Raw genomic sequence first — 27234 nt, 5'->3', positions numbered from 1 at the left:
AAAAAATCATCATGAATTTTGGCGCAAAAAAAACGCCTTACTATACTATGTCGAAAAAAAATGCCATTTTTCAACCATGTTGTAAAAACGTGCCATATGATGAAATAATGTAAAGGAGGGCGTGAAAAACACTCCAGAAAGGTTTTCTTTAAAAAAAAATAACGTCATGAATTTTGGCGCAAAAAACACGCCTTATGCCTATGTCGAAAAAAAATGCAGTTTTTCAAACATTCTGTAAAAACGTGTCATATGATGAAATAATGTAAAGGAGGCCGTGAAAAACACTCCAGAAAGGTTTTCTTTGAAAAAAAAAAATCATCATGAATTTTGGCGCAAAAAAAACGCCTTGCTATACTATGTCGAAAAAAAATGCCATTTTTCAAACATGTCGTAAAAAGGTACCATATGATGATATAATGTAAAGGAGGGCGTGAAAAACACTCCAGAAAGGTTTTCTTTGAAAAAAAATCATCATGAATTTTGGCGCAAAAAAAACGCCTTACTATACTATGTCAAAAAAAACTGCCATTTTTCAAACCATGTTCTAAAAACGTGCCATATGATGAAATAATGTAAAGGAGGGCGTGAAAAACACTCCAGAAAGGTTTTCTTCGAAAAAAAAATCATCATGAATTTTGGCGCAAAAAAATGCCTTACTATACTATGTTGAAAAAAAATGCCATTTTTCAAACATGTTGTAAAAACGTGCCATATGATGAAATAATGAAAAGGAGGGTGTGGAAAAACACTCCAGAAAGGTTTTCTTTGAAAAAAAAAAATCATCATGAATTTTGGCGCAAAAAAAACGCCTTGCTATACTATGTCGAAAAAAAATGCCATTTTTGAAACATGTTGTCAAAACGTGCCATATGATGAAATAATGTAAAGGAGGGCGTGGAAAAACACTCCAGAAAGGTTTTCTTTGAAAAAAAAATCATCATGAATTTTGGCGCAAAAAAAACGCCTTACGCCTATGTCGAAAAAAATTGCAGTTTTTCAAACATTTTGTAAAAACGTGCCATATGATGAAATAATGTAAAGGAGGGTGTGAAAAACACTCCAGAAAGGTTTTCTTTGAAAAAAAAATCATCATGAATTTTGGCGCAAAAAAAAAAGCCTTACTATATTATGTCGAAAAAAAAAGCCATTTTTCAAACATGTTGTCAAAACGTGCCATATGATGAAATAATGTAAAGGAGGGCGTGAAAGACACTCCAGAACGGTTTTCTTTGAAAAAAAAATATTCATGTATTTTGGCGCAAAAAAAACGCCTTACTATACTATGTCGAAAAAAAAACTGTAATTTTTCAAACATTTTGTAAAAACGTGCCATATGATGAAATAATGTAAAGGAGGCCGTGAAAAACACTCCAGAAAGGTTTTCTTTGAAAAAAAAAATCATCATGAATTTTGGCACAAAAAAAAGCCTTACTATACCATGTCGAAAAAAAATGCCATTTTTGAAACATGTTGTCAAAATGTGCCATATGATGAAACAATGTAAAGGAGGGCGTGAAAAACACTCCAGAACGGTTTTCTTTGAAAAAAAAATCATCATGAATTTTGGCGCAAAAAAAAAGCCTTACTATACTATGTCGAAAACAAATGCAATTTTTCAAACATGTTGTCAAAACGTGCCATATGATGAAATAATGTAAAGGAGGGTGTGAAAAACACTCCAGAAAGGTTTTCTTGGAAAAAAAAATCATCATGAATTTTGGCGCAAAAAAAAACGCCTTGCTATACTATGTCGAAAAAAATGCCATTTTTCAAACATGTCGTAAAAAGGTACCATATGATGAAATAATGTAAAGGAGGGCGTGAAAAAAAATCCAGAAAGGTTTTCTTTGAAAAAAATTCATCATGAATTTTGGCGCAAAAAAAAAACGCCTTACGCCTATGTCGAAAAAAAATCCAGTTTATCCACCATTTTGTAAAAACGTGCCATATGATGAAATAATGTAAAGGAGGGCGTGAAAAACACTCCAGAAAGGTTTTCTTTGAAAAAAAAATCATCATGAATTTTGGCGCAAAAAAAACGCCTTGCTATACTATGTCGAAAAAAAATGCCATTTTTCAAACATGTCGTAAAAAGGTACCATATGATGAAATAATGTAAAGGAGGGCATGAAAAAATATCCAGAAAGGTTTTCTTTGAAAAAAAATCATCATGAATTTTGGCGCAAAAAAAACGCCTTACTATACTATGTCAAAAAAAACTGCCATTTTTCAAACCATGTTCTAAAAACGTGCCATATGATGAAATAATGTAAAGGAGGGCGTGAAAAACACTCCAGAAAGGTTTTCTTCGAAAAAAAAATCATCATGAATTTTGGCGCAAAAAAATGCCTTACTATACTATGTTGAAAAAAAATGCCATTTTTCAAACATGTTGTAAAAACGTGCCATATGATGAAATAATGAAAAGGAGGGTGTGGAAAAACACTCCAGAAAGGTTTTCTTTGAAAAAAAAAAATCATCATGAATTTTGGCGCAAAAAAAACGCCTTGCTATACTATGTCGAAAAAAAATGCCATTTTTGAAACATGTTGTCAAAACGTGCCATATGATGAAATAATGTAAAGGAGGGCGTGGAAAAACACTCCAGAAAGGTTTTCTTTGAAAAAAAAATCATCATGAATTTTGGCGCAAAAAAAACGCCTTACGCCTATGTCGAAAAAAATTGCAGTTTTTCAAACATTTTGTAAAAACGTGCCATATGATGAAATAATGTAAAGGAGGGTGTGAAAAACACTCCAGAAAGGTTTTCTTTGAAAAAAAAATCATCATGAATTTTGGCGCAAAAAAAAAAGCCTTACTATATTATGTCGAAAAAAAAAGCCATTTTTCAAACATGTTGTCAAAACGTGCCATATGATGAAATAATGTAAAGGAGGGCGTGAAAGACACTCCAGAACGGTTTTCTTTGAAAAAAAAATATTCATGTATTTTGGCGCAAAAAAAACGCCTTACTATACTATGTCGAAAAAAAAACTGTAATTTTTCAAACATTTTGTAAAAACGTGCCATATGATGAAATAATGTAAAGGAGGCCGTGAAAAACACTCCAGAAAGGTTTTCTTTGAAAAAAAAAATCATCATGAATTTTGGCACAAAAAAAAGCCTTACTATACCATGTCGAAAAAAAATGCCATTTTTGAAACATGTTGTCAAAATGTGCCATATGATGAAACAATGTAAAGGAGGGCGTGAAAAACACTCCAGAACGGTTTTCTTTGAAAAAAAAATCATCATGAATTTTGGCGCAAAAAAAAAGCCTTACTATACTATGTCGAAAACAAATGCAATTTTTCAAACATGTTGTCAAAACGTGCCATATGATGAAATAATGTAAAGGAGGGTGTGAAAAACACTCCAGAAAGGTTTTCTTGGAAAAAAAAATCATCATGAATTTTGGCGCAAAAAAAACGCCTTGCTATACTATGTCGAAAAAAATGCCATTTTTCAAACATGTCGTAAAAAGGTACCATATGATGAAATAATGTAAAGGAGGGCGTGAAAAAAAATCCAGAAAGGTTTTCTTTGAAAAAAATTCATCATGAATTTTGGCGCAAAAAAAAAACGCCTTACGCCTATGTCGAAAAAAAATCCAGTTTATCCACCATTTTGTAAAAACGTGCCATATGATGAAATAATGTAAAGGAGGGCGTGAAAAACACTCCAGAAAGGTTTTCTTTGAAAAAAAAATCATCATGAATTTTGGCGCAAAAAAAACGCCTTGCTATACTATGTCGAAAAAAAATGCCATTTTTCAAACATGTCGTAAAAAGGTACCATATGATGAAATAATGTAAAGGAGGGCATGAAAAAATATCCAGAAAGGTTTTCTTTGAAAAAAATTCATCATGAATTTTGGCGCAAAAAAAACGCCTTGCTATACTAAGTTGAAAAAAAATGCCATTTTTCAAACATGTTGTAAAAACGTGCCATATGATGAAATAATGTAAAGGAGGGCGTGAAAAACACTCCAGAAAGGTTTTCTTTGAAAAAAAAATTCATGAATTTTGGCGCAAAAAAAATGCCTTACTATACTATGTCGAAAAAAAATGCGATTTCAACATGTTGTAAAAAACGTCATTATTAGTATGTCGTCCAAAATTTGACGAAAATGTCATAGTTTAGTAAGTCGTCCAAAATGTGTTAAAAACGTCATGTCGTCCAAAATTTGACAAAAATGTCATAGTTTAGTATGTTGTCCAAAATATCACAAAAACGTCATAGTTTAGTATGTCGTCCAAAATATCACAAAAACGTCATAGTTTAGTAAGTCGTCCAAAATGTGACAAAAATGTCATAGTTTAGTATGTCGTCCAAAATATCACAAAAACGTCATAAGTATGTCGTCCAAAATATCACAAAAACGTCAGTTTGGTATGTCACCTAAAATATCACAAAAACGTCATAGTTTAGTATGTCGTCCAAAATGTGACAAAAACGTCATACAAAATATCACTAAAACGTCATAGTTTAGTTTGTCATCCAAAATGTGACAAAAACGTCATACTTTAGTATATCGTCCAAAATATCACTTAAACGTCATAGTTTAATATGTTGTCCAAAATATCACAAAAATGTCATAGTATAGTATGTCGTCCAAAATTTGACAAAAATATTGTAGTTTAGTATGTCGTCCAAAATGTGACAAAAACGTCATAGTTTAGTATGTCGTCCAAAATATGACAAAAACGTCATAGTTTAGTATGTCATCCAAAATGTCACTAAAACCTTCAAAAATTATCCTCACAAGTGATTGAGAGGGCACCTCATAAACAGGACTGCGTCAGAGACGCGGGTTCGATGGAACGAACGTCATAGTTTTGTATGCCGTCCAAAATTTCATTAAAACGTCATAGTTTAGTATGTGGTCCAATATGGGGCAAAAACGTCATAGTTACGTGGCCAAGGAATGGCGGAGTTATCTGACGATCAGCATACGTTTGTCTGTGAATCCGCCTGTCTGTCTGTCTTTCTGTCAGCGTGAAACATTACTCAAAACCAGACTAATGGATTAGGATGAAATTTTCAGAGGAAGTCAGAAATGACACAAGGACCACCTCATTAAATTTTCACAGTAATGCAGCTCATAGTCAGGATCCATGGATTTGTTAAGGATTTCCCATTGCCAGATATCGCTGCCGGCACGGCGTCGCTGTAACCATGACAACAAGTGAACACTGTGTCAGTTACCTGCTGACGATCACATGATTGCGATTGTACTACAAACTGACTGATTTATCAGTTGGAAATCATCCAAGGAACCAATGATTAAACTGTGGGCTGTTACATATTTAGGTCATGTATGTAGCAAACCCCAGCCAGACAATGGTGAAGCCCCTGATGTTTCACAAAGCCTTGATTTACGTTCAGCCGTCAGCCTTATTTTGAACACAAATCCACCTTTCTGTCCTTCCCTCCTTTCTTCAGGAAACACCATCAGAGCTTGTCTCCATTCCAGCTGCTTCTAAGTTCAGACACATCCTTTGCTAGACAGCAGCAGCTGGAACCGTTTTCTGTCATCTTAAGTTCAACCAACAAATTATAGAGTTGGGAGAATTAGCTTTTCTTCACAATCAAAGGTATTTTTAATTAATAGTTAATTAATGATTGGCAGGATCATGAATTTAATGGTTGAATACTAAATATATTTGCTAAATAATGCTAACAAGAATTCAGTTGTTGAAAAATTAAGTTGTCAAAACTGTATTTTCATGTTGTTTAGAAGTATTTTTTATCTGTCATTTAATGACTGGCTGCATAAACGTGAATTTAAAGGTTGAGTACTAAATATATATACTAAATATTACTAATTAAGTTGTCGAAACTAGTATTTTCATGTCGTTTAGAAGAATTTTTTCACGTTCTGCAGTGAACACAGGTAATGAAATTGAAAACCATCTTAAAAATTAAGTTGTTCACACCGCCACGTGCACCACATCCTGACGTGCACGGGTATGTGAGGAGCTTTAATGCCTTATCTTAAAACTTTGTATGGCTGGAGGCTGTTTTATTAACGGGGGCGCCTTCACACCCTACATGTAATGGAATTCTATGAATATCAAGGTTAGAATTTCCCCCTTTTTCTTTTCTGAGAAACTTTCCAGAGCGTTTTGGCCTCCAGCTGCTATTAAAGCGTGCGTCTGCTGCAGCCTCCCTCTGAGGAGCCTATAGAAAACAAAGACGTCTTTGATGAGCAGAAAGGTCAGCCCAGAGAGGCTCCAGACGCTCTGTTGTGGCATCTCTGGTGTGATAGTAGACAGCCAGACGGCTTCCCACTGTGCTGGATGATTGCCGCCTCTCAATGCTCACATTTACCGGCCATATCCTCCATTTCGCATCCTTGAAGACCGGCATCCTCACTAAGCCATCGCTCCATCCCCCGCTGCCCACCGTATTCAGCCACACAAAATCAATAACACTCAAATGCTATTTCTCTGCTCCGAGGGGGTTTTCGTCCATCGGGCGTAATGGTCGGCTGCAGAGTGAGTATGTCTTTCCCCAGGGGAACAAGCCGAGATGGGGAAGGGAGGAGAGGGAGGAATTAAAGCTGATTTCATGCCCCCTTAAGAACCATGTGAGTTTTAACCACCAATTATTGCCTGTGTTACCCATGGGCAGTGGAGGGCTGCGAGCGCTGACCACGAAGCCAATCAGGCTTTTTCCAACGACAATCGCACACTAATAATAGGCCTGTGTGATTATCGGAGTCCTTTATGGCTTTTATCCCTCCCTGTTGTTTAATTACACACTCTGGTACACAGCATCCAAATGCCACTAAGTAAAACCATCCGCCTGATTCACACATGATGTCCTGAACAGCCACAATATCACTGAGACACATTTTCAGCATCTAGACTCGTGTTTGTTGGGTTTCCTCAGACGTCCACCCATCTAATCTCCCTCTCTGCCTCTCCAGGTGGTCTGACACCGAGCCTCCTCTCCCCTTCATCCCCTCCGCCGTCTCTCAAGGTTAATCCGCCCGGCTCTGACAGCCATGTTTTCTGCGGGTCAGGAAGTCAGGGAGGGCGTGCGGCGTTCAGGTAGTGAAGGACAGAACCGGTGGAAGCAGACGAGGGTTCAGATGCCGACAGAATGAGGAAGCAGAGGGAGGGTTGGCCTGAGCTGTCTGGGCTGATGTGACTGGATGTTGTCCCTCTGCTGCATGCTGTTTTTTTCCTACCTTTACTAGGAAACAGAGAAAGGATGGATGGGCTCAGGGAACCAGGACAGCCTCCTGGTGAGGGCCACAAGTGAGACAAGGCTACCTTCAATCCCTCTACATCTACAAACCTAGAGGATGAAGAGCTAATTTGTTTCTTTCTGGGGTCATTTTAACCCTCCTCTTGTCCTCATTTACGGGCACCAAAAAATATTGTTTCCTTGTCTGAAAAAAATCCAAAAATTCTGCAAAAAAATTCCACAAATTTCTGTGAATTTGCAAAACCTTCAGGAAGAAAATTCCAATAAATCCTTAAAAGTTTCCCTTAAAAGTTTTATTTATAAAAAAATAAAAAAAATCCCCCAAATTTGGCAAGAAAATTCTTGTAAATATTTTCAAAAAATGAATAAAAATCTTCCAAAAAAACCCTAAAAATATCTAAAGTGATTCCATATATATCAGTAAAACTTGTAATATTTTCTTTAAGAACATTCACATAAAAATCAACCAAAATCCAGCGAATTTCACTGGATTTTGGTTGATTTTTATGTGAATGTTCTTAAGAAACATTTTTAACATTTCTTTTTTCCCACCATAAAATGTTCAAAAATTTCCCAAAAATGTTGAAAATGTGGACATCAGAAGTTTCATTGTGTAAATATATATTTTTTTCACATTTTCAAACTTTAAAACGGGTTAATTTTGACCCTCAGGAGGACATGAGGGTTAAACAGAAAAGTACATTGAATATAAACTAGTTGTGGGACACGATTTAAAGCATTAATCTACAGGGGGTCCTCGGTTTACGACGTCCTCCACTTACAGCGTTTCGTCGTTACGTTAGAACCGATTCAGTGGAACTAGTTGGTGAGCGGAGCGGATGAATACCGTATGTACAGTCGTCACACGGCGCTATTAGACGGCTTTGTTTACATTCGCTGCCACATTGGATTATGCTACATTCACTAACTTTATTATGGCTCCCAAGCATAAGTCAGACTTATAGTTTACATTGTGGCCGGTATTGTCCTACTGAGTTGTGTTTCAGTGTGAGCTAATGACTGTTTGTCGTTACTGTAGTTGTACAAATACGTAAGCTGATCGATATTGTGATGCACATAACGGCTTTGTTTACATTTTCAAAAATTAACTTACGTAGATCCATAGGAACGGAACTCTAACGTAAGTGGAGGACCTCCTGTAATTAATTAGAGGCTATTTAATTAATTAATCGCGATTAATCAACACAAAAAGCAAAGTTTTTCAACTCAAATAACTTTAGATTGAGACTGAATGGATGAACAGACATATACATGAACTTAAACAACTAAAATGTTTGTTTCATTTCTATTTATCTGCATTTTCCATCAGATTACTGCAAACTCAAAATGACATTATAGTGATTATATTCAACATTTTAAGACTTTTTGTAAACTCAAGCAGTTTCGATGTCTTGAAAAGTGGTCTATTATGGGATGGCTACACCGTTAGCCGGTACCAGGACTGTCGTAGCTAACGTTAGCTCTGGTGCTAACAGCAACATGTTTAGCATTGAGGTGATCAGAAAACAACCAGGCTTTTATCCAAGACCACCTTCCTCCCAACGAGCTCAATCAGCTCAGTCTCGTCTTCCTTCACTGTTCACCAAACGTTCTGACGTCACTCCTGTGGATCTTCTTCACAGCTGGAAAACAGACTTTAGGTTCATTAGCGCCACCTACTGGGCTGGAGTGTGCATCAGTGTTACCGGTGGGACAGAAATTAGTGAAAGGTGTGATTAAATGCCTTTTTTTAATGCGTTATCTTTTCTGTATTTAATTAATCAGAATTAATGCGTTAAAGTCCCAGCCCTAATATAAATGTTAGACATAAAACATTTCTAGTTTTGCTTTCATGGTGTATCAAGGAAAGCTACTCTAGTGAAGTCCCAACATTAGAATATAAAGCCGAAAATGAGCATTATAGGGCTGATTTATGCCTGAAATATGACAAGAGGCAATTTAAATCTGCTTTTTGGAAAAATGTTTGCTGCAGATCTTTAACAAAGTTTTCAAGATTCAAGAGTTTTGATTCATCACATGCTGATATATGTGCAGTGAAATGTAAAGTGACTCTTCTCAAGGCTGTGCAGAAACAATAAGACACAATTGAAAAATAAAAAAAGTCACAATGTCATAAAGAAGAAGGAGGTACAGATCTTTGCACTTTACAACCTCACACGTTTTTCCTGTAAAATCTTCATCTAACTGGACCATCTAGTGGGTGGACGAACTCAGTAAAGCGGTAAAATAAAAGAAAAGCATTTAAATAGTTCTTAATAGGAAGCGTCTGTTGGGTAAAACTACCTTCCATTCCCTATAGACTCACACAGTTTGTTGTCTCCTGCCATCTCCTGAATCCATTCCAACCAGAGATGAGTCACTTTCAGAAGAACTGTGGACTGAATGTTCTTCACTGAGAATTTACCAACTGGAATTGTTCAGTTTTCCGTTGAATTTTCTCAAAAAAAGAAAACAGCTTCCTGGAAATGTCAGAAGAGCTCCAAGGTTTCAAAGAACAGCCAAGAAAACGTTTCCTGAATCTCTTATTTTCTACTTTCCAGGAAGACAAAAGAGCTCAACAGTTCAGAGAATCTATTATTTATTTCAGATTTTCACTGTAGCTGCATTATTGATCCCAGCTTTGATCAGGAGCTGGAACCAGACATCCATGAAACACTTTTTAAAACTGTAGCAAATCTTTTAATTATGATTAAAGGTGTTTTGCTCCCCAATGAAGAACAAAGCCTGATATTTCAAACACATAAATGATAAATGTGTCTTGAATTATGAAACAATTTATTGTGTGAATTATTAAACGGAGCACAATATTCTCTGGGGCTTTCTTTTTTTTGAGGAAAAACTGAATTGAAGTTTGGACTTGCAGCCTCTTCCTGAGGTAAACCACAGTTTACCTCGACTCTATCGCCTCAACCCCGACCACCACATTGGATGGGTCACGTAATTCCGGCAGAATTGGAGAGCCTTGTCCAGACCGTCCAGCCTATTTCTCAGTAATAGCCTGACCAAGCTCCCTGAAGAGGCCAATTCTAGCCAGCAAGGCCCACTTAAATTCTCCACCAGACAGAGGAAGAGAGAATAAGGTCTGTGAAGCCACTTAAAAGCCCCTGAGTAAAAATGGGATTTCTGACCTGCTCCGGTGGCGTGCAGCTCTGCAGCAGATTGGCTGTCAAGGTGCTGCCAGGTGGAGAGGAAGGGCAGGATGGGAGGAATGGATGGAGACCACCAGGACCTCATTAACTCAACGTTTCGTCAAACGCTGTGGCTCCAAGGCGGCTCTCACTGCCTCCATATGCCTTCTTCTCTTTCACCATCCTTTCCACACTGCAAAAATTCAAATTTTTATTTTTAGTCTCATCCCACTTGATTTAAGATAAATTCACTTAACAAGAGACATTTCAGCAGATGGAGGGACTTGTTTTAAGACAATGCATCTTAAACATGTTGTTAAGTCAAACAATCTTGAAATTATCTTGTTTTGAGTTGAATTTTACAAGAAAACTCAAAATAAGTTTAACCCTCGTGTCGTCCTGTGGGTCTAAATTGACCTGTTTTAAAGTTTGGAAATCTGAAAAAAATAAAAAAATTTCACAGTGAAACTTCTGATTTCCACATTTTCTGCATTTTTGGGAAATCTTTGAACATTTTTTGGTGGAAAAAATGAAACGTTAAAGTCTTTCTGAAGAACATTCACATAAAAATCAACCAAAATTCGCAGACTTTTGCTGGATTTTGGTTGACTTTTATGTGAATGTTCTTAAAGAAAATATTAGAAGTTTTACTGATATATATGGAATCACTTAAGATATTTTTGGGATTTTTTGGAAGATTTTTACTCATTTTTAAAAAATATTTACAAGAATTTTCTTGCCAAATTTAGGGGATTTCTTTTTTTTTAAATAAAACTTTTAAGGGAAGCTTTTAGGGAATTATTGGAATTTTCTTCTCTGAAGGTTTTGCAAATCTTCATAAATTTAGAGTTTTTTTGCTGAATTTTTGGATTTTTTCAGACAAGGAAACAATATTTTTTGGTGCCCATAAAAGAAGACAACAGGAGGGTTAATACATCTCAAATTAGGAGGTTACATGAAAGCAAAAATCTATTTTTGAGTGAAAAACTGTTATTTTTTAAGCATATCTGGCTTATTTTAAGACACTTGACAATCCTGGTAAAATATAGCTTAAAATAAGTTTTCCCAGCCAAATTTAAGATCTCAAGATTCTAAATATCTTATCTTATTTCAAGAAATTTTACCAAGCCATTTTTCACTTGTTCTATTGGCAGAATTTTTCTCTCATTTCAAGGTAAAAGTTCCTTGAAATATTTTTTTTTCTTGTTTTGAGAGGGGCATTTTTTCCAGTGCATTGTCGTGTTTTTATCACTTCCTCCTTTTCTTTCTCCCACCTATTTCCCCTCCATCTCCTCTCCCTGCACCTCGAGGTCTCATTAAGCAGATGAACCTGTTCTGCTGCTGATCAAAGTCGGCCGGTAGAAGACGCTAATGACGGATAGAACTCCGACCCCCACACACTGCAAGCATTTGTTCCTGTTAATGCCAAGAAAATGTAAATTCTTTATGGCTGTGGGGATGTAAATAAGCACCGGGTTTCTGTTGGGGTGATTTTTCAGGCCACATTAGAACCTCGGAGGGGTTGAATTTGCATATCATTGATTTTCCGTGTGGAAAGCCTGGGACACGCCCACATTCACACATGCAAAGTACATGTGCAGCACGCCTACCGACAACATGTAGAGCAGCTTAGCATGCATAAAGAGGTCTGTGTTCATGATTTATGAGCAGAAAAACAGGCCACACGCTTTATGAACATTACAGGGAATAATGTGAGAGCCGGTGTGGGTTTCAGATGTCGCATTATGTTTGGAATCAGGGTCAAAAATGTAATTTAAAAACAACACATTAACAACACGCGTGTAGCATTCGTTGGTACACGACAAGGCCTTTGAATTATTATTAAATCTGACTGTGCTGCTGCAGCTAATTATTATTTTTATCAGCTAATTTAGTTAATCTGATGTTTATCTTCATGTTTAATCATGTTGGTTGTAAAACGGCCGAATAGTCCAAGTTGACAAGAAATTCACTTAATCACCCTGCAGAAGCCGAACAGACAAATTAAAAAACAGAATCTGGAGTCATCTTTTAAAAACATTTGCTTCAAAATGAGACATAATTGGCTCACTGAATATCAAAATTCCTTTTAAGCAATCATTTCCTCAAGCAGTTTTTTCTCTTCATTTCCTCTTGTTTGCTCTTTGAGAGATTTTTTTATTTGTTCATTTTTGTGGCGACAGCAGTGTTTGTTTCCTCCACATTTTTTGGCTTTATTTTTTAATAATGCAGTTTAAAAGAGAGAGATGACAGCTCAGACAAAAACTGGAGGCCACACTGAATTATTATTTCAAGACAAGAAAAAAACACTGTTAAAAAACCAAAGAGAGTAATAATGAGAATAAACAAGTATGATAGTACTCTACCTATTTAACCATATGCTGCACTCAGCTACATACAGGCCTGACAGACCAAAGTAGATGGAATAATGAAGAAGGCGGTAACCTAAAACCATCAGCAGAAGGTTGAATCCTAGATGCAGTTGGATGTTCCAGCAAGACAAGGACCCCAAACAATCAGCAAAGGTTTTAAAGAAACGACTAAATCAGGACAGAATTAAGGTTTTAGACTGGTATCCCCAAAGTGCTGCCTTAAACCCATCAAGAACCTGAAGAAACAAGCCAGAAAGACAACAAGTCGAGTTGAACTTCAGCAGTTTTGTCAAAAGGAATAGTTAAAGATAAACCAGAAGCTTGTGGACGAACACCAAAAAGAAAAAGGAGCAGGAGATGCTGAACCAAGTATGTATATTTTCACCCAGCAGATTTGTCATGTTTCCAGAAGACCTATAATAAGTCAGTGGAAGTCAGGAAGTTTCAAGAGTTTCTTGTGTCGAATATATTTTGTGCTAAATACCGTGGAGGTTCATATTCAGTAAGCATTCCACATGAATTTTGTACATCCGAGTGGTGTTTTTGGAGGTAAACACACATTCCACGGCTGTGTGAATGAGAGGAAGATTTAAGGTGAATCCTTTGTAAGACCGCGGGGTTTCCAGCAATCACAAAGCAATATGACAGCCTACATGCACCCAGGAGGCTCTGCTGCTTCCCATTTGTCAACAAAGCATTTTCTGCCTCAAACACACTGTGAACCTTTTCACCAAAGATCCCCTAGGTGTGCATTTCTGTATGCTTTGCATATTTCTGTATAAACCAAGGCAAAACAGAACTTCAGAGCATTTTCGACTTGTGGAGAAAAAAAGAGTTTGTAGACCGTCAGACAAACACGGAGCAAAACTAACTGAAACTCTGCTGCAGCGCTGCGATGCGTTCACAGGGAGATGAGCTGACCAAAAGATGCACAGCAGGGATTTAGAAGAGAAAGCTTATTTTATTTAACCTTTTTTTTAACCAGGTGAAATGTTGTTGAGATTAAGAACCTCTTTTTCAAGGGAGTTCTGGCCAAGATAGGCAGCATCAAATACAAAACACAGTTATAAAACTACAGTTAAAACATCATTAAAATACAAACAAAAAACAAACAAAATTACAGAAATTTACAAGCAAGTTAAGAAAAACAAGTGCATGTTGTGGAAACGGCCTCAAGAACTCGCAGTTTGGATTTAAAAGCATTCAATGAGATTAACTTGGTTAGTTTCCAGTCTTTCTGCAACATATTCCAGGCAGAAGGTTCAGAGGAAACAGAAGCCTTTCAACCCAATTCAGAGAAACTTTATTTTTTCTCTCTGTTTACTTCATGGCTGCATAGTGTCTCAGTGGTTAGCTCTGTCGCCTCGCAGCTAGAAGATCCCCAGTTCACATCCAGGCCTTCCTGGGATCTTCCTGCATAGAGTCTCCATGTTCTCCTGTACATGTGTGGGTTTCCTCCAGGTTCTCCAGCTTCCTCCCACAGTCCAAAAACATGCTGAGGTTCCTGCTGATTCTAAATTGTCCATAGGTGTGAATGTGAGTGTGATTGTTTGTCTATGTGTAGCCCTGTAATAGACTGTTACCTGTCCAGGTGAACCTTCACCCTAAAGCCCTATTCGCACGGGATTAGTATTACCTGGGGAACTCCGGTAATTTGTGAATTACCCCAGGACGTCTGTGTTTCTCGCAGTGCATTCGCACGGGGTAAGCGAAGTCTGTATTTTACTCGAATTTACTGACATTACAGCCCGGATATGACGTCAACTCCGTGCAAGTCAGAACATCCGCTGAAGTCATGTCCATTTGCGAAGTGGTCGGCCACTATGGCCGCTACTCGCAAAAAAAACATACAGACACCGGTCGCGCGAATAAACATTAAAAACATTAAAAGCCTATGTTGTAACAACGCTATTGTTAGGGTCTCGTTAGGTTCGGACACAAAAACCACTTGGTTAGGTTTATGGTTCGGGTTAAAATGACCACTTTTAACGTGGTGTGTAGTCGTCATGGCAACAGTAAATAAGTCAAAGCAGCAGCGTGACCCGAGAACAGCGGGCAGCGTTGTCGGGATAACGGGCCGTCAGGACGTTCGTATTCAGCCTGTTGAAAGATATGCTTACTGCACGCTGCTACGCATGTCATCCATCTCTATATCCTCCCAGATTTCCCTCTTCTTGTTGATCTGATTTTGCCGTTTCTGCGAGTGGTCCTTGGACCTGTTGTGTATCGGCCTACTCCTGCATTTGCTCCTAAAATGCTGTCAATAATTTCCACTGCAGCCTCCAGAATTCAACCGGGAAAGATGTAGAAAAAGGTACGCAGTAAAAAAAAAGACAACAACTAAAATACCCCCCAATCACTGAGATGCAGATTCGCAAGGGACTAGTCGGTATTTGACGAAATATGGTAGGGTATTGGCGGAGGAATTATTACTTTACCAATTACCAACATGGCGCATTCGCACGGGATTAAGCTCACCGACCTCCTCCCTCAGGTAATACTAACCCCGTGCGAATAGGGCTTAAGTCAGCTGGGATAGACTCCAGCCCCCCATGACCCTAATGAGGATTAAGGGGTGGATAGATGATCATTTCATTCCTGTTTTTCAGCCTCTCCGGATGCACTGCCACACCTGTGCTCTGGTCACCAGCTCCGGTCACCTGATCGGAGGCGGTCGAGGTGAGGAGATCGACCGGGCCGAGTGCGTCATCCGCATGAACGACGCTCCGACCGCCAGAGGTTTCGCCCGAGACGTCGGCCGCCGCACATCGCTGCGAGTCATCGCGCACTCCAGCATGCAGCGAGTCCTACGGAGTCGCCACGAGCTGCTCAACGCCAGCCAGGACACCGTGTTCATCTTCTGGGGACCCAGCAACTACATGAGGCGCGACGGGAAGGGGCTGGTCTACAACAACCTGCGGCTCATGAACCAGGTGCTGCCCAAACTCAAAGTCTACATCATCTCCTGGCAGAAGATGCTGCAGTTTGACGAACTCTTCAAGAAGGAGACCGGAAAGGACAGGTGAGGGTCTCGACTCTAATTTCAACTACAAGCACCTGAATGACATCTCATGCAGCCGATGGAATGACATAGTGCTAGCTTTAACCCTCCTGTTGTCCTCATTTACAGGCACCAAAAAATATTGTTTCCTTGTCTGAAAAAAATCCAAAAATTCTGCAAAAAAATCCCCCAAATTTCTGAAAATTTGCAAAACCTTCAGGAAGAAAATTCCAATAATTCCTTAAAAGTTTCCCTTAAAAGTTTTATTTTGAAAAAAATCCCCCAAATTTGACAAGAAAATTCTTGTAAGTATTTTCCAAAAATGAGTAAAAATCTTCCAAAAAAATCCTAAAAATATCTAAAGTGATTCCATATATATCAGTAAAACTTCTAATATTTTCTTTAAGAACATTCACATAAAAATCAACCAAAATCCAGCGAATTTTACTGGATTTTGGTTGATTTTTATGTGAATGTTCTTACATTTTTAACATTTCTTTTTTTCCACCAAAAAATGTTCAAAGATTTCCCAAAAATGTTGAAAATGTGGACATCAGAAGTTTCACTGTGAAAATATATATTTTTTCTCCACATTTTCAAACTTTAAAACGGGTCAATTTTGACCCGCAGGACGACACGAGGGTTAAAGGGAAACAAAAAGTCTGTAATTCAGGAAACAGCCTTTGTCAGAAACAAGCTGCTGAGATAAAGGTATAAAACATTACAAAAACATAAGAACATCCTTCTGCCAAAGGTGACAGACCAGAGGAAACATGACAAATCAAGGAATTCATCGTGTCACTGACAGAACCAACTTCTCTTAAAGCTATGAGGATAAAGGTGCAGAAGTGCAGCTTTAAACATCCATCTGGTGTGACAGCTCAGAGGAAACATGACACGTTCAGCTTTTGGCATTTTGGCATTTTACATTAATGCCAAAGAGCTCTGCTGTGTTAGAAGTGTGGATCCAGAAAGCCTTTCTGTTGACTTTTCCTTTAATGATGCTGCAGAGCCGTGTTTACCCTCCACAGAATATCATCCATGTTCTGTGTACATGTTGCAGTCTTACGTTCAGATGAATGGATCTTTAAAGCTCTTTTTGTCTGACATTCAGCAGGCCTCATTACAACAGTCATGCAAGCCGTTTGTTACTGCAGCTGATGTAGAGTTAATGTGGCGTTTCTGCCTGTATGTGGATTAGTAAAGAGCTTGGTGTCTGATTAGATGGAACATTGTGACCACAGCAGGAACAGAAAGAACCTGTAGGTGGATTTGCAGCCAGGGGACAGTGTTTGGTGGTTTCCTGTTGACAGAATGAACCACATGTTTCTTTGTTTAAGGATATTTTTGTCATACCTGCCAGAGAACACTCAGGGAAGATAGGGATCTGTGGGGAAGTACCTGTAGGTCTGGTTTCCTTAAATAACAGGGATTCCTTGTCTACATGGAGGACAACACAGTAAGTAAAAGAGTATAGCTTCTTCAACTTGTAGAACAAAATCCACAGAAACTGAGGAACTAAAGGTGAAAGATGCTACTTAAATAAAATAAAAAGCTCGGGTATGTCTAACCCTCCTAACGACAAAAATATCTCCAAAACCAAAAACCTAACCACACTAACCAAACTGATAATAAGGAAGTAACACTCCTTTCTACAAGCCAACATTGATTCGCTAACATGGAGGATTTCCACAGATTGTTCCTGATGAAGCTCTGGAACCTCAAATGAAACAGCAAATAGCAGGGGTGTCCTACTATAATATCAGCCCACTGATATTATCAGCTCGATGTTGCCGTAAAAATGTAACATCGGTCAATATCGTTATCAGTTTTTTTGCCAATCATGAAAACTGATAAAACAATGCCTGGATGTCACTGACAGTTTTCAGAATTGTACAGTATAGTTGCCACATTGTCATAGACTCATAGAGGGAGGGAGAGTGTGAACTGTTGTTTGAGACAATTAAAAAACAAAAAAAAGGCATAAAAATGTCATTTTTTCCACAACTTCAGTTGAAGTAGTTTTCTTATTTTGCTCAGACAATGTTTCCATCTGAAATCCTTGTTGCATCTGAGAATGCATCCAATGGAGCATCACAATAAAATGAGGCATGATGTGTTAATTCCACCACAGGAGATATGTGATGTTACCTAGAATTAGTTAAACAGCCCGCAGATATCGGTATCGGTTGATATCGGAATCAGAAATTGAGAGTTGGACAATATCAGCATATCGGTTATCGGCAAAAAAGACAATATTGGACATCCCTAAATAATAGTAGCTCAAAAGTCCAAATGCTTTACAACACACCAGACAACATTAAAACCACCAGGTTCATATCTGGTAAAATCAACGATATGAGAGTCGGCTGTTGGAAACACGTCTTTGCATTCATTTTACATCAACAGCAGAGAGTTCCACTATGTTTGAAGTGTTGCTATGTGGGAAGGTGTGCTTGTTCTGCAGCAACGTTCAGGTGGGTGGTACCTGTCAAAGTCAGGGTTTAACAGCAGAACACTGCATTGTAATGTAAGTGGCTTTAATGTTGTGGTCGATGCTGTTCAGGTTCTGTACTGTCAATAATCCATTTCAGAACCAATGCTGTACAGAACCTACAGGGGAGAGTAGGGGAAGATGAGCCAGTTGGTCCTGTATTTACTTGGTATCAGATCGATACCAAATCTTGCAGTATCGCACACCACTAGTAGATAATGCAGCAACTCCAGTTTGTGGCAGCTTATTGTTCTGTGTGTACATTGGAAACAGGTTAGCATTTGGTCATACAGTTGCAGGAAGCACCAGAATTAAAGATATCAGAGTTGGTTTTTGAAAGTTTGCTTTCAGAATCTGCAGAATATGAAGATGTCTTCAGTCTCAGATGTTGGAGTTTCCTGCAAGCAGAAGAAACTACAGTTGTGCTCATAAGTTTACATACTCTGGCAGAATTTATGATTTTTTGGCCATTTTTCAGAGAATATGAACGATAACACAAAAACCTTTCTTTCACTCATGGTTAGTGCTGTGCTATAGTTTTTTATTATCAAACAACTGTGTTTATTCTTTTTAAATTATAATGACAATAGAAAGTACCCAAATGGTCCTGATCAAAAGTTTACATACCCTGGAGGTTTGGCCTGATAACAGACACACAAGTTGACATAAACAGGTTTGAATGGCTACTAAAGGTAACCATCCTCACCTGTGATCTATTTGCTTGTAATCAGTGTGTGTGTATAAAAGGTCAGTGAGTTTCTGGGCTCTTGACAGGCTCTTCATCTTTCATCCAGTGCTGCACTGATGTTTCTGGCTTCTAAATCAAGGGGAAAGCAAAAGAATTGTCAAAGGAACTGCGGGAAAAGGTAATTGAACTGTATAAAACAGGAAAGGGATATAAAAAGATATCCAAGGATCTGAAAATGCCTATCAGCAGTGTTCAAACATTAATTAAGAAGTGGAAACTGAGAGATTCTGTTGAAACCAAACCACGATCAGGTAGACCAACAAAAATTTCAGCCACAGCTGCCAGAAAAATTGCTCGGGATGCAAAGAAAAACCCACAAATAACTTCAGCTGAAATACAGGAGTCTCTGAAAAAAACTGGTGTGGCTGTTTCAAGATGCACAATAAGGAGGCACTTGAACAAAAATGGGCTCCATGGTCGAGTCACCAGAAGAAAGCCGTTACTACGCAAATGCCACAAAGCATCCTGCTTACAATATGCCAAACAGCATAGAGACAAGCCTCAAAACTTCTGGAACAAAGTCATTTGGAGTGATGAGACCAAAATAGAACTATTTGGCCACAACCATAAACGCTACATTTGGAGAGGCGTAAACAAGGCCTATAATGAGAAGTACACAATCCCTACTGTGAAACATGGAGGTGGATCGCTGATGTTTTGGGGATGTGTGAGCTACAGAGGCACAGGAAACAAGATGAATGCAGCATGTTAGCAGAAAATACTGGAGGAAAACTTGCACTCATCAGCCTGGAAGCTGCACATGGGACATACTTGGACGTTCCAACATGACAACGATCCAAAGCACAAGGCCAAGTCTACCTGTCAGTGGCTACAACAGAATAAAGTAAAGGTTCTGGAGTCACCATCTCAGTCTCCTGACCTCAGTATCATTGAGCCACTCTGGGGAGATCTCAAATGTGCAGTTCATGTAAGGCAGCCCAAGAATTTACAGGAGCTGGAGGCTTTTTGCCAAGAAAAATGGGCAGCTTTACTATCTGACAAAATAAAGACCCTCATCTACAACTACCACACAAGACTTCAAGCTGTCACTGATGTTAAAGAGGGGAATACACGGTATTAAGAAGTGGGGTATGTAAACTTTTGATCAGGGTCATTTGAGTAGTTTCTGTTGTCAATATGATTTAAAAAGAGTAAATACAGTTGTTTGATAATAAATGGCTTCACCCAACCACTTACCATGTGTGAAAGAAAAGTTTTTGTGTTATCATTCATATTCTCTGAAAAATGACCAAGAAATCATAAATTCTGCCAGGGTATGTAAACTTATGTGCACAACTGTATTTAAAAAGTAATGCCAGTGACAGAAAAGAACCATCTGCTCTTTGTTTGTTGTGTCTAAATGGCTCAGTAAACTGAGTTTCACTCTCTGCCAGACTTTGTTTGGAGCTGTTCGGCGGTAAAAGACTGGTTTTAATGAGTCCAGGCTACTCTGTGTCCTGTGGCCGTTAATACTTAATGGAAACCACACAAACACACTGAGTCTGTTTGTGTCTCGTTCTCTTTGGCAGCGGAGATTCAATCTGACTTCAGCTTAGGATAGATGCCGGTGGGGGGGAAATTACCGGCTAGAGGATTTGGTGAACGGCTCCGACATCCATCCTTCAGAATCCCGGTTAATGTTTACAGTGAGCGAGCTGCTCTGCTGCTGTTCCTCATCCTTTGTAGCATCAGGCATTAACATCTGGGAGGCTTATTTGAGGTCATCCCTGCTTTGTGGAGTGTGAAAGCCAGAAGAGATAAAGCCTTAAAGTATATGTTATATCTTCCTAATGCTGAAATAAGCGTAAAGGAAGCAGTTTGTGTGCAAAATGTGTCATACGTTGATAAAATAACAATATTTCAGCTAATTCAGAAAATGAAGCCTGTTGTTTTTTGCAGCTGGGAGCCTGTAAAAGTGGAATTAATGGCAGAATTTCTGGGTAGCCGACTGTGTGATCGGCAGCCCTGCAAGCTTCTAATGGTAATTATGGGTCATGCCATTTTAGTAAAGGTAATTAAGATGGTGTGGGATGATGCCACATCCGCCCATTTTAATAACGCCAGCAGAGCAGCGATGGAAAACAGGTGTCCCTCTGCATCCTTTGTGTTAAATTGCCAAGCTAGAGTGAGCCTCAACTGGTGATTAAAGGCAAATTAGCTTCAGAAATAATCTTTTTTTTCCCTAGCCAGTGTTTAATGTTCGTCTGATGCTGAATCGTGATCACTAACGGCTCCACCGCGCTTTCTGTTGGTCACATTTGGGGCGAGTTGTGATGGAATAAAACGTGTGCTGGTTGGAGATCATTCAGTTATCAGAAAAATATCACAGATTTGATTCTTTTAACAGCTTTGTCACTGAAAAATCCACCAAATGTCACCACAACCAGGCCAGCTAAAGCTTTGGTAGGCCTGAAAAAACACACTGTGGTGAGGAAAAAGAGAAGAAGCACAGCTGGCCAGATGTGCAGCCGAGAGCAATGCAACAGCTGCAGCAGAGGATTCACTACAGGATGGATCCAGACCAGAACCAGACCTCCTCTCTGACTATTACAAACACATCCCAATATCAGGGCCAGGGTTTTACTAGATTCAGACTCTAAAGGCTCAACAGTAAAAAATCTGTCTGCTAAATGAGAAGAATAGGACACGTTTACTGAGAAACCCACTCCTCCTAACAACAGATTGCAGAAGTAATCTTTAAAGGCCACGCTCACGCCCACATGCTTTCACTTAGTTTAGCTGCTGTGACTTTAGTTCGGGTTGAACATGGGCAGACCTGAGCTGGGACTCAGGAAATGTCACCAGACTCCTTAAACTATAATAATCAAAATGATAAAGGTGTCATTTGTCAAACAAACACAGTGTCCATCCATTCACGTGCACTTTTTCAATCTGCAGTGAAAAGAAAATGCAGCGCAGTGAAATGGAAACAGAACAAATGATGAAACACTGACAAAGATGAAAAAATGGCAGCAGACAAATGAACCAGATCTGTGCAGACCGATGAGGAGACTTTATACATGAAACTAACTGTAGATTTTTGTCTACTTTTTCTGCACTATGTACACTACCGCTCAAACGTCACTTAGAAATGTCTTTAGTTTTGAAAGGAAAGCAGTTTTGTTTCAATGAAGATGCCATTAAATGAATGATAAATCCAGTGTAGACATTGATAATGTGGTAAATGACTATTCTAGCTGGAAACAGCTGATTTTTAATGGAATATCTCCATAGAGGTACAGAGGAACATTTCCAGCAACCATCACTCCTGTGTTCTAATGCTACATTGTGTTAGCTAATGGTGTTGAAAGGCTCATTGATGACTAGAAAACCCTTAAGCTAGGCGGCTGTGCAGAGAGAAGCCTCTAGTCTCCGATCAGTTACTGCAAGCCGAAACGTGACCAAAATGACTTTGAAAGGAGTGAAATAAAGCATCCTAATGTCAGATTCACTCAAATGGAAACTAAATGATTTCATATTCATGAGCTGTTTTCTGTCAGTGTTTTAAGGCTCAGCGTCACATTAGATCATGCACATTTAATTGGGAATAACCAAAATCATGTATAGTATTGTATTCATTATAAATTCAGAAAATTTCTGTATTGCAAAAAAAAAGTTATCCATTTTTAGTGTTTCTCTCCTGTTTTTTTGCTGTGCACATATGGAGGCTGCATGTCAACAACCTCTGTGTCTAATAAATAAAGCTTAGAAAAACCTTTTGTATTCAGGAACCCTTAAACTGAAGAACACAGTGCGCTACCAGACAGACTTCTCTTGTAGATTAGTCATGGAGAATGAGAACTGTGCAAGTTTTCTTTGTGTATCAACCCTCGTGTCGTCCTGAGGGTTAAAATTGACTTATTTTAAAGTTTGGAAATGTGGGGAAAAAAATATTTTCACAGTGAAACTTCTGATGTCCACATTTTCAACATTTTTGGGAAATTTTTGAACATTTTTTGGTGGAAAAAAAGAAATGTTAAAATTTTTTCCTAAGAATATTCACTGACAAATCAACCAAAATCCAGCAAAATTCACTGGATTTTGGTAGATTTTTTTGTGAATGTTCTTAAAGAAAATATTAGAAGTTTTACTGATATATATGGAATCACTTTAGATATTTTTAGGATTTTTTTGGAAGATTTTTTTCTCATTTTTTTAACATATTCATAAGAATTTTCTTGCCAAATTAGGTTTTTTTTTTTTTTTTTTTTAATAAATAAAAATTTTAAGGGAAACTTTTAAGGAATTATTGGAATTTTCTTCCTGAAGGTTTTGCAAATTTTCAGAAATTTGTGGAATTTTTTTGCTGATTTTTTGGATTTTTTTCAGACAGTGAAACAATATTTTTTGGTGCCTGTAAATGAAGACAACAGGAGGGTTAAGCAACAAAAAAGCAACATAGTGATGTGTTTGACTTCATTTTCCGTCCTTCACACTGGGTTTCCTGCAGGGTGACTACGGAAACATGCTCTGTTCTGCTGATATTCTTGAATTTCAGTTCTAATATGCCCATTTACATTTGGATGGAATGGTTCCTACGGTCTGCAGTTGCCCACACAGCATTGAAAAGGCGTCCGATCAGATAATAGAAGTGCAGTCACCTGTGGAGGTGGACCAGAGGTGTGAAGGGCAAAGCAGGCACCAGGATTTAACCCGCCTCAGCTCACTTCTTTTAATGATAAAATATAAAAAGCAAAGACTTACATGTTCTCATTTTTCCTCCTGAAGATTAATCCAAGTAGCAATTAATGGGATGAAATGAACAGCGAGTGGCCTGCAGGCATCTTAAGGACAGAAATGGGAAAAAAAAAATTAAAACACAGAGGCAGTAAGTAAAGTTTGCTTCTTGTCGAGGAGGAACATGAGAAAAGACATAATGAGGTGAAACTAGCAGGAAAAATATTCATGAAAAGAGATCGGCAACAAAAGAAACAGCAGCTTTATTATTCCTGCCATTCTCACCCTGACGAATGCAAAAAAAGAATGAAAGAAAGTGTGATCAGACAGGAAGTGCTGTGGATGTCAAGTAGATTCAGATGGGACTGGAAAAGGAGCTGAAATTAGTAATCAACCCCGACAACCTGCAATCACTGCAGGTCCAAGGATAGAAACCTGCTTGATGTCTGCTGGTTAGAACTCCATCCATCCATTATCTACACACTGCTAATCCTCATTAGGGTCACGGGGAGCTGGAGTGTATCCCAGCTGACTGAAGCTTGTTGTATGCTTTACGTTTCCACTAGTGTGGCTCTGCATGGATGAATTCTGTCATTACACTGGACAAAATGCTCCTCTCAAAACAAGAAAAAAAACTTCTTTCAAGGAACTTTTACCTTGAAATAAGTGAAAAAATCTGCCAATAGAACAAGTGAAAAATGGCTTGGTAAGATTTCTTGAAATAAGATATGATATTTAGAATATTAAGATCTAAAAATTAGCTGGGAAAACGTATTTAAAGCTCTATTTTACCAGGATTGTCAAGCTTAGGTGTCTTAAAATAAGCCAGACATGCTTAAAAAAAGCAGTTTTTTACTCAAAAATAGATTTTTGCTTTCATGTCACCTCCTAATTTGAGATGTATTAACCTTATTTTGAGTTTTCTTGTAAAATACAACTCAAAGCAAGATAATTTCCAGATTGTTTGACCTAACAAGATATTTAAGATGCATTGTCTTAAAACAAGTCCCTCCATCTGCTGAAATGTCTCTTGTTAAGTGAATTTATCTTAAATCAAGTGGGATGAGACATTTAGAGTAAAAATAAGACAAATAGACTTGGTAACACTTGGAGTTTTTGCAGTGTACAATCACAGGGAAACTAGCCAAACATGAACGGATTTAATTTTTATTTATCTAATAATATAAACTAAGTGCAGTGGCTACTGTTTACAGCGTTGTTTTGTGTGTGTTTGCTAGCCGCTAATGTTAGCTTACTAACCTGGGAGCAGCTATATCCTTCGATGCTTCATCCTTTCTTGTCCGGTTGTGGTCCGAGCTGGAGGACACGTCTAAAAGACTTCTGCTGCCACAACTCTACTAGGCTGTCTTCTTTGTTTAAATCCCACATAAGTGTTTTGATGCGTTTTGTCGCCGTAAATCATCTCTTTGGGTTTATTGATCAGTACGTCATTTCATCCTGCATTTCTATTGGTTACTTAGTTGTTGTAGGTCCAGCAGCATCACACTGTGAGATGATCACCCCAGATTTCTGACAGTCAGGATTTTACGGCAGCTTGTCTTTGGTCTCCATGACAACGACCATCCTTGAACCTGTCTCTCAGTGCGACGTAGAACTACTGAGTTAGAGCCACGACCGAAGATATCACCACCATTCTCTCACTGTTGTTATCTTTTGTCTGCGACGGCCGAAAATCACACAGTGTGTAGAGACCTTTATACGGACATGGACCTGTAATCCATAAATTATAACAGGATTTTAAATTTGACGGGTTGCTTCTATTTTACCGGTGCATCTTTTCCAGTGTTTACGGCATTGGCTATCAGCTCAGGAACACACGGACTGGACCTCTTTGAATCTCAGCTGAATACCCCTGGTCTATGGGAAAACATGGCGGAAGAACAGGAGCTCAAAATAAATATTCGGATACCACCGTCACGACCGTATATTCGGATATTCGGGTCCACCTGGACAAGTAAAGGTACGTGTCCACTAGATGCGATTTTCCAGCATGTCAACGTACCGCATCTAAAAATCGTACGGACGGCGGGCGGTCACTGGCGGACACAACATGGTCACATGACAGCGCCGAGCAACAGCAGGACGCTACGTGGTCACATGACCGAGCTTTCAGCTAGACAGTCCGCCAGGTGAGTTGGATAAACACAGCGGCTCTTTCTCTTTTATTCCGGAAACACTTCAGAGAAAAGTATTTCTGAAAGCTTTTGAGGCGAGAAATTATCTGTGCAGCAGCTGAATCTGTCCTGGTTTTAGGTCACCGACGCCTAGTTTAGAAGTTGGAGGACAGTTTCACAGCTGGGAACACACCTGCAACCGGACCAGCATGCAACATGCGGTGTGTTTCGAGACCCAAAGAGCAGAACCCGCCTCTGATCAGTTTAATCACGTTAATCCCTCGCTGAATGCACGCTGTTTGTAAATAATCTCATTTTCGGGCAAATTCTAATAGAAATAAGATTTTAAGACTCAGGGATCAACACACAATTCAGCTCCTCATTAAATAAGTACTTCTGTGAGATTTGCAAAACCAAACTGAGTAAACAGGAGGAGCAGCATCGTTCTCCTGTCATCCACTCACAGCTTCCCTTCATTAAGACAACTCATTGAAACTAGGAGCTTGACATTTCACACCACATTATTCAGCAGCATGTTCATAAACAAGGAATGGAGGAGGACTTGTTGAGTGAGATGAGCTGCAGGCCTCCTGACTGCAACCTGCATGCATCCACCACAGATTGCTTGATGACAAAACGCTGCGCTTTGAACTCTGGAAGTTTTCTAATATGCAAAAAAGGAAGCCGGCGTCTGAGGAAACTGGCTGCTGTTCTATTAAAGCCTGGTGGCCGTGTTTGCATATCACAACAAATCAACATGTTCCAGACAACCTGGGTCCCGTCTTAATTAAATGAAAATGAGAAGTGTGTGCTTGGGCAGCGATAGCATCACTTTGGGTCGACACTGGTGTTTGCCTCATGGACACACTCTAATAAACAGGGGGAGCTGGACAAAAGTGCAGTGTCACTATTCATCACACTGTCAGTCAGCTGGGCTGCTTATTGATTCAGGAGGTTTGTGTTGTTCCTAGACACAGTAAAACTACAGGAACTGATCATTTGTAGGAAGCGTTTCTGTACAACACAGGCTGTAGTGGAGCAGGTGGAAATAAAGGAGGAGGAGGAGAGTTGTTGTTTGCTCGATTTGCAGAAGGAGAACAAAACCAAAGCTGGGTCTTAAATCACTATTTACCAGAGTTGTAGTCCATATTTACACTCTGCACGACACAACGGCCTCAGAAATGGAAAAAAAGGAAAGTTAAATTTAAATGACAACAGTGTAAACTGATGCAAAATGATTATAAAGTGTCTGACATCTGAATTTACTGCTCAGAACAAAGTACAGTAGGGAGTGTGTTGCAGTGTAGTAGTAGAATGTAGTAGCCTTCTAAACCCTGTAAAACCCACTGCTGCAGAAATACAACATACTATTTTATATTATATATATATATATGTACATATATATGTATATATATATATATATATATATATATATATATA

At 38.6% G+C, this 27234-nt stretch overlaps 1 protein-coding gene across 1 annotated transcript in view; it reads left to right on the top strand.

Annotated features, from left to right (window-relative positions):
• The window catches only part of st6galnac5a (ST6 (alpha-N-acetyl-neuraminyl-2,3-beta-galactosyl-1,3)-N-acetylgalactosaminide alpha-2,6-sialyltransferase 5a), a 95377-nt gene that overhangs the window by 52208 nt on the left and 15935 nt on the right, over positions 1-27234 (top strand). Inside the window, exon 3 of the mRNA XM_055014587.1 lies at positions 15349-15761. Within this exon, the coding sequence (XP_054870562.1) occupies positions 15349-15761 (413 nt within the window). The remainder of the gene's footprint in view (positions 1-15348; positions 15762-27234) is intronic.

The sequence above is a fragment of the Amphiprion ocellaris genome, chromosome 10 (genome assembly GCF_022539595.1).
Source record: "Amphiprion ocellaris isolate individual 3 ecotype Okinawa chromosome 10, ASM2253959v1, whole genome shotgun sequence".
NCBI classification, from domain to species: domain Eukaryota; kingdom Metazoa; phylum Chordata; class Actinopteri; family Pomacentridae; genus Amphiprion; species Amphiprion ocellaris.
Note: the sequence above shows the minus strand (reverse complement) of the source record. Positions and strands in the feature narration are given on the sequence as shown.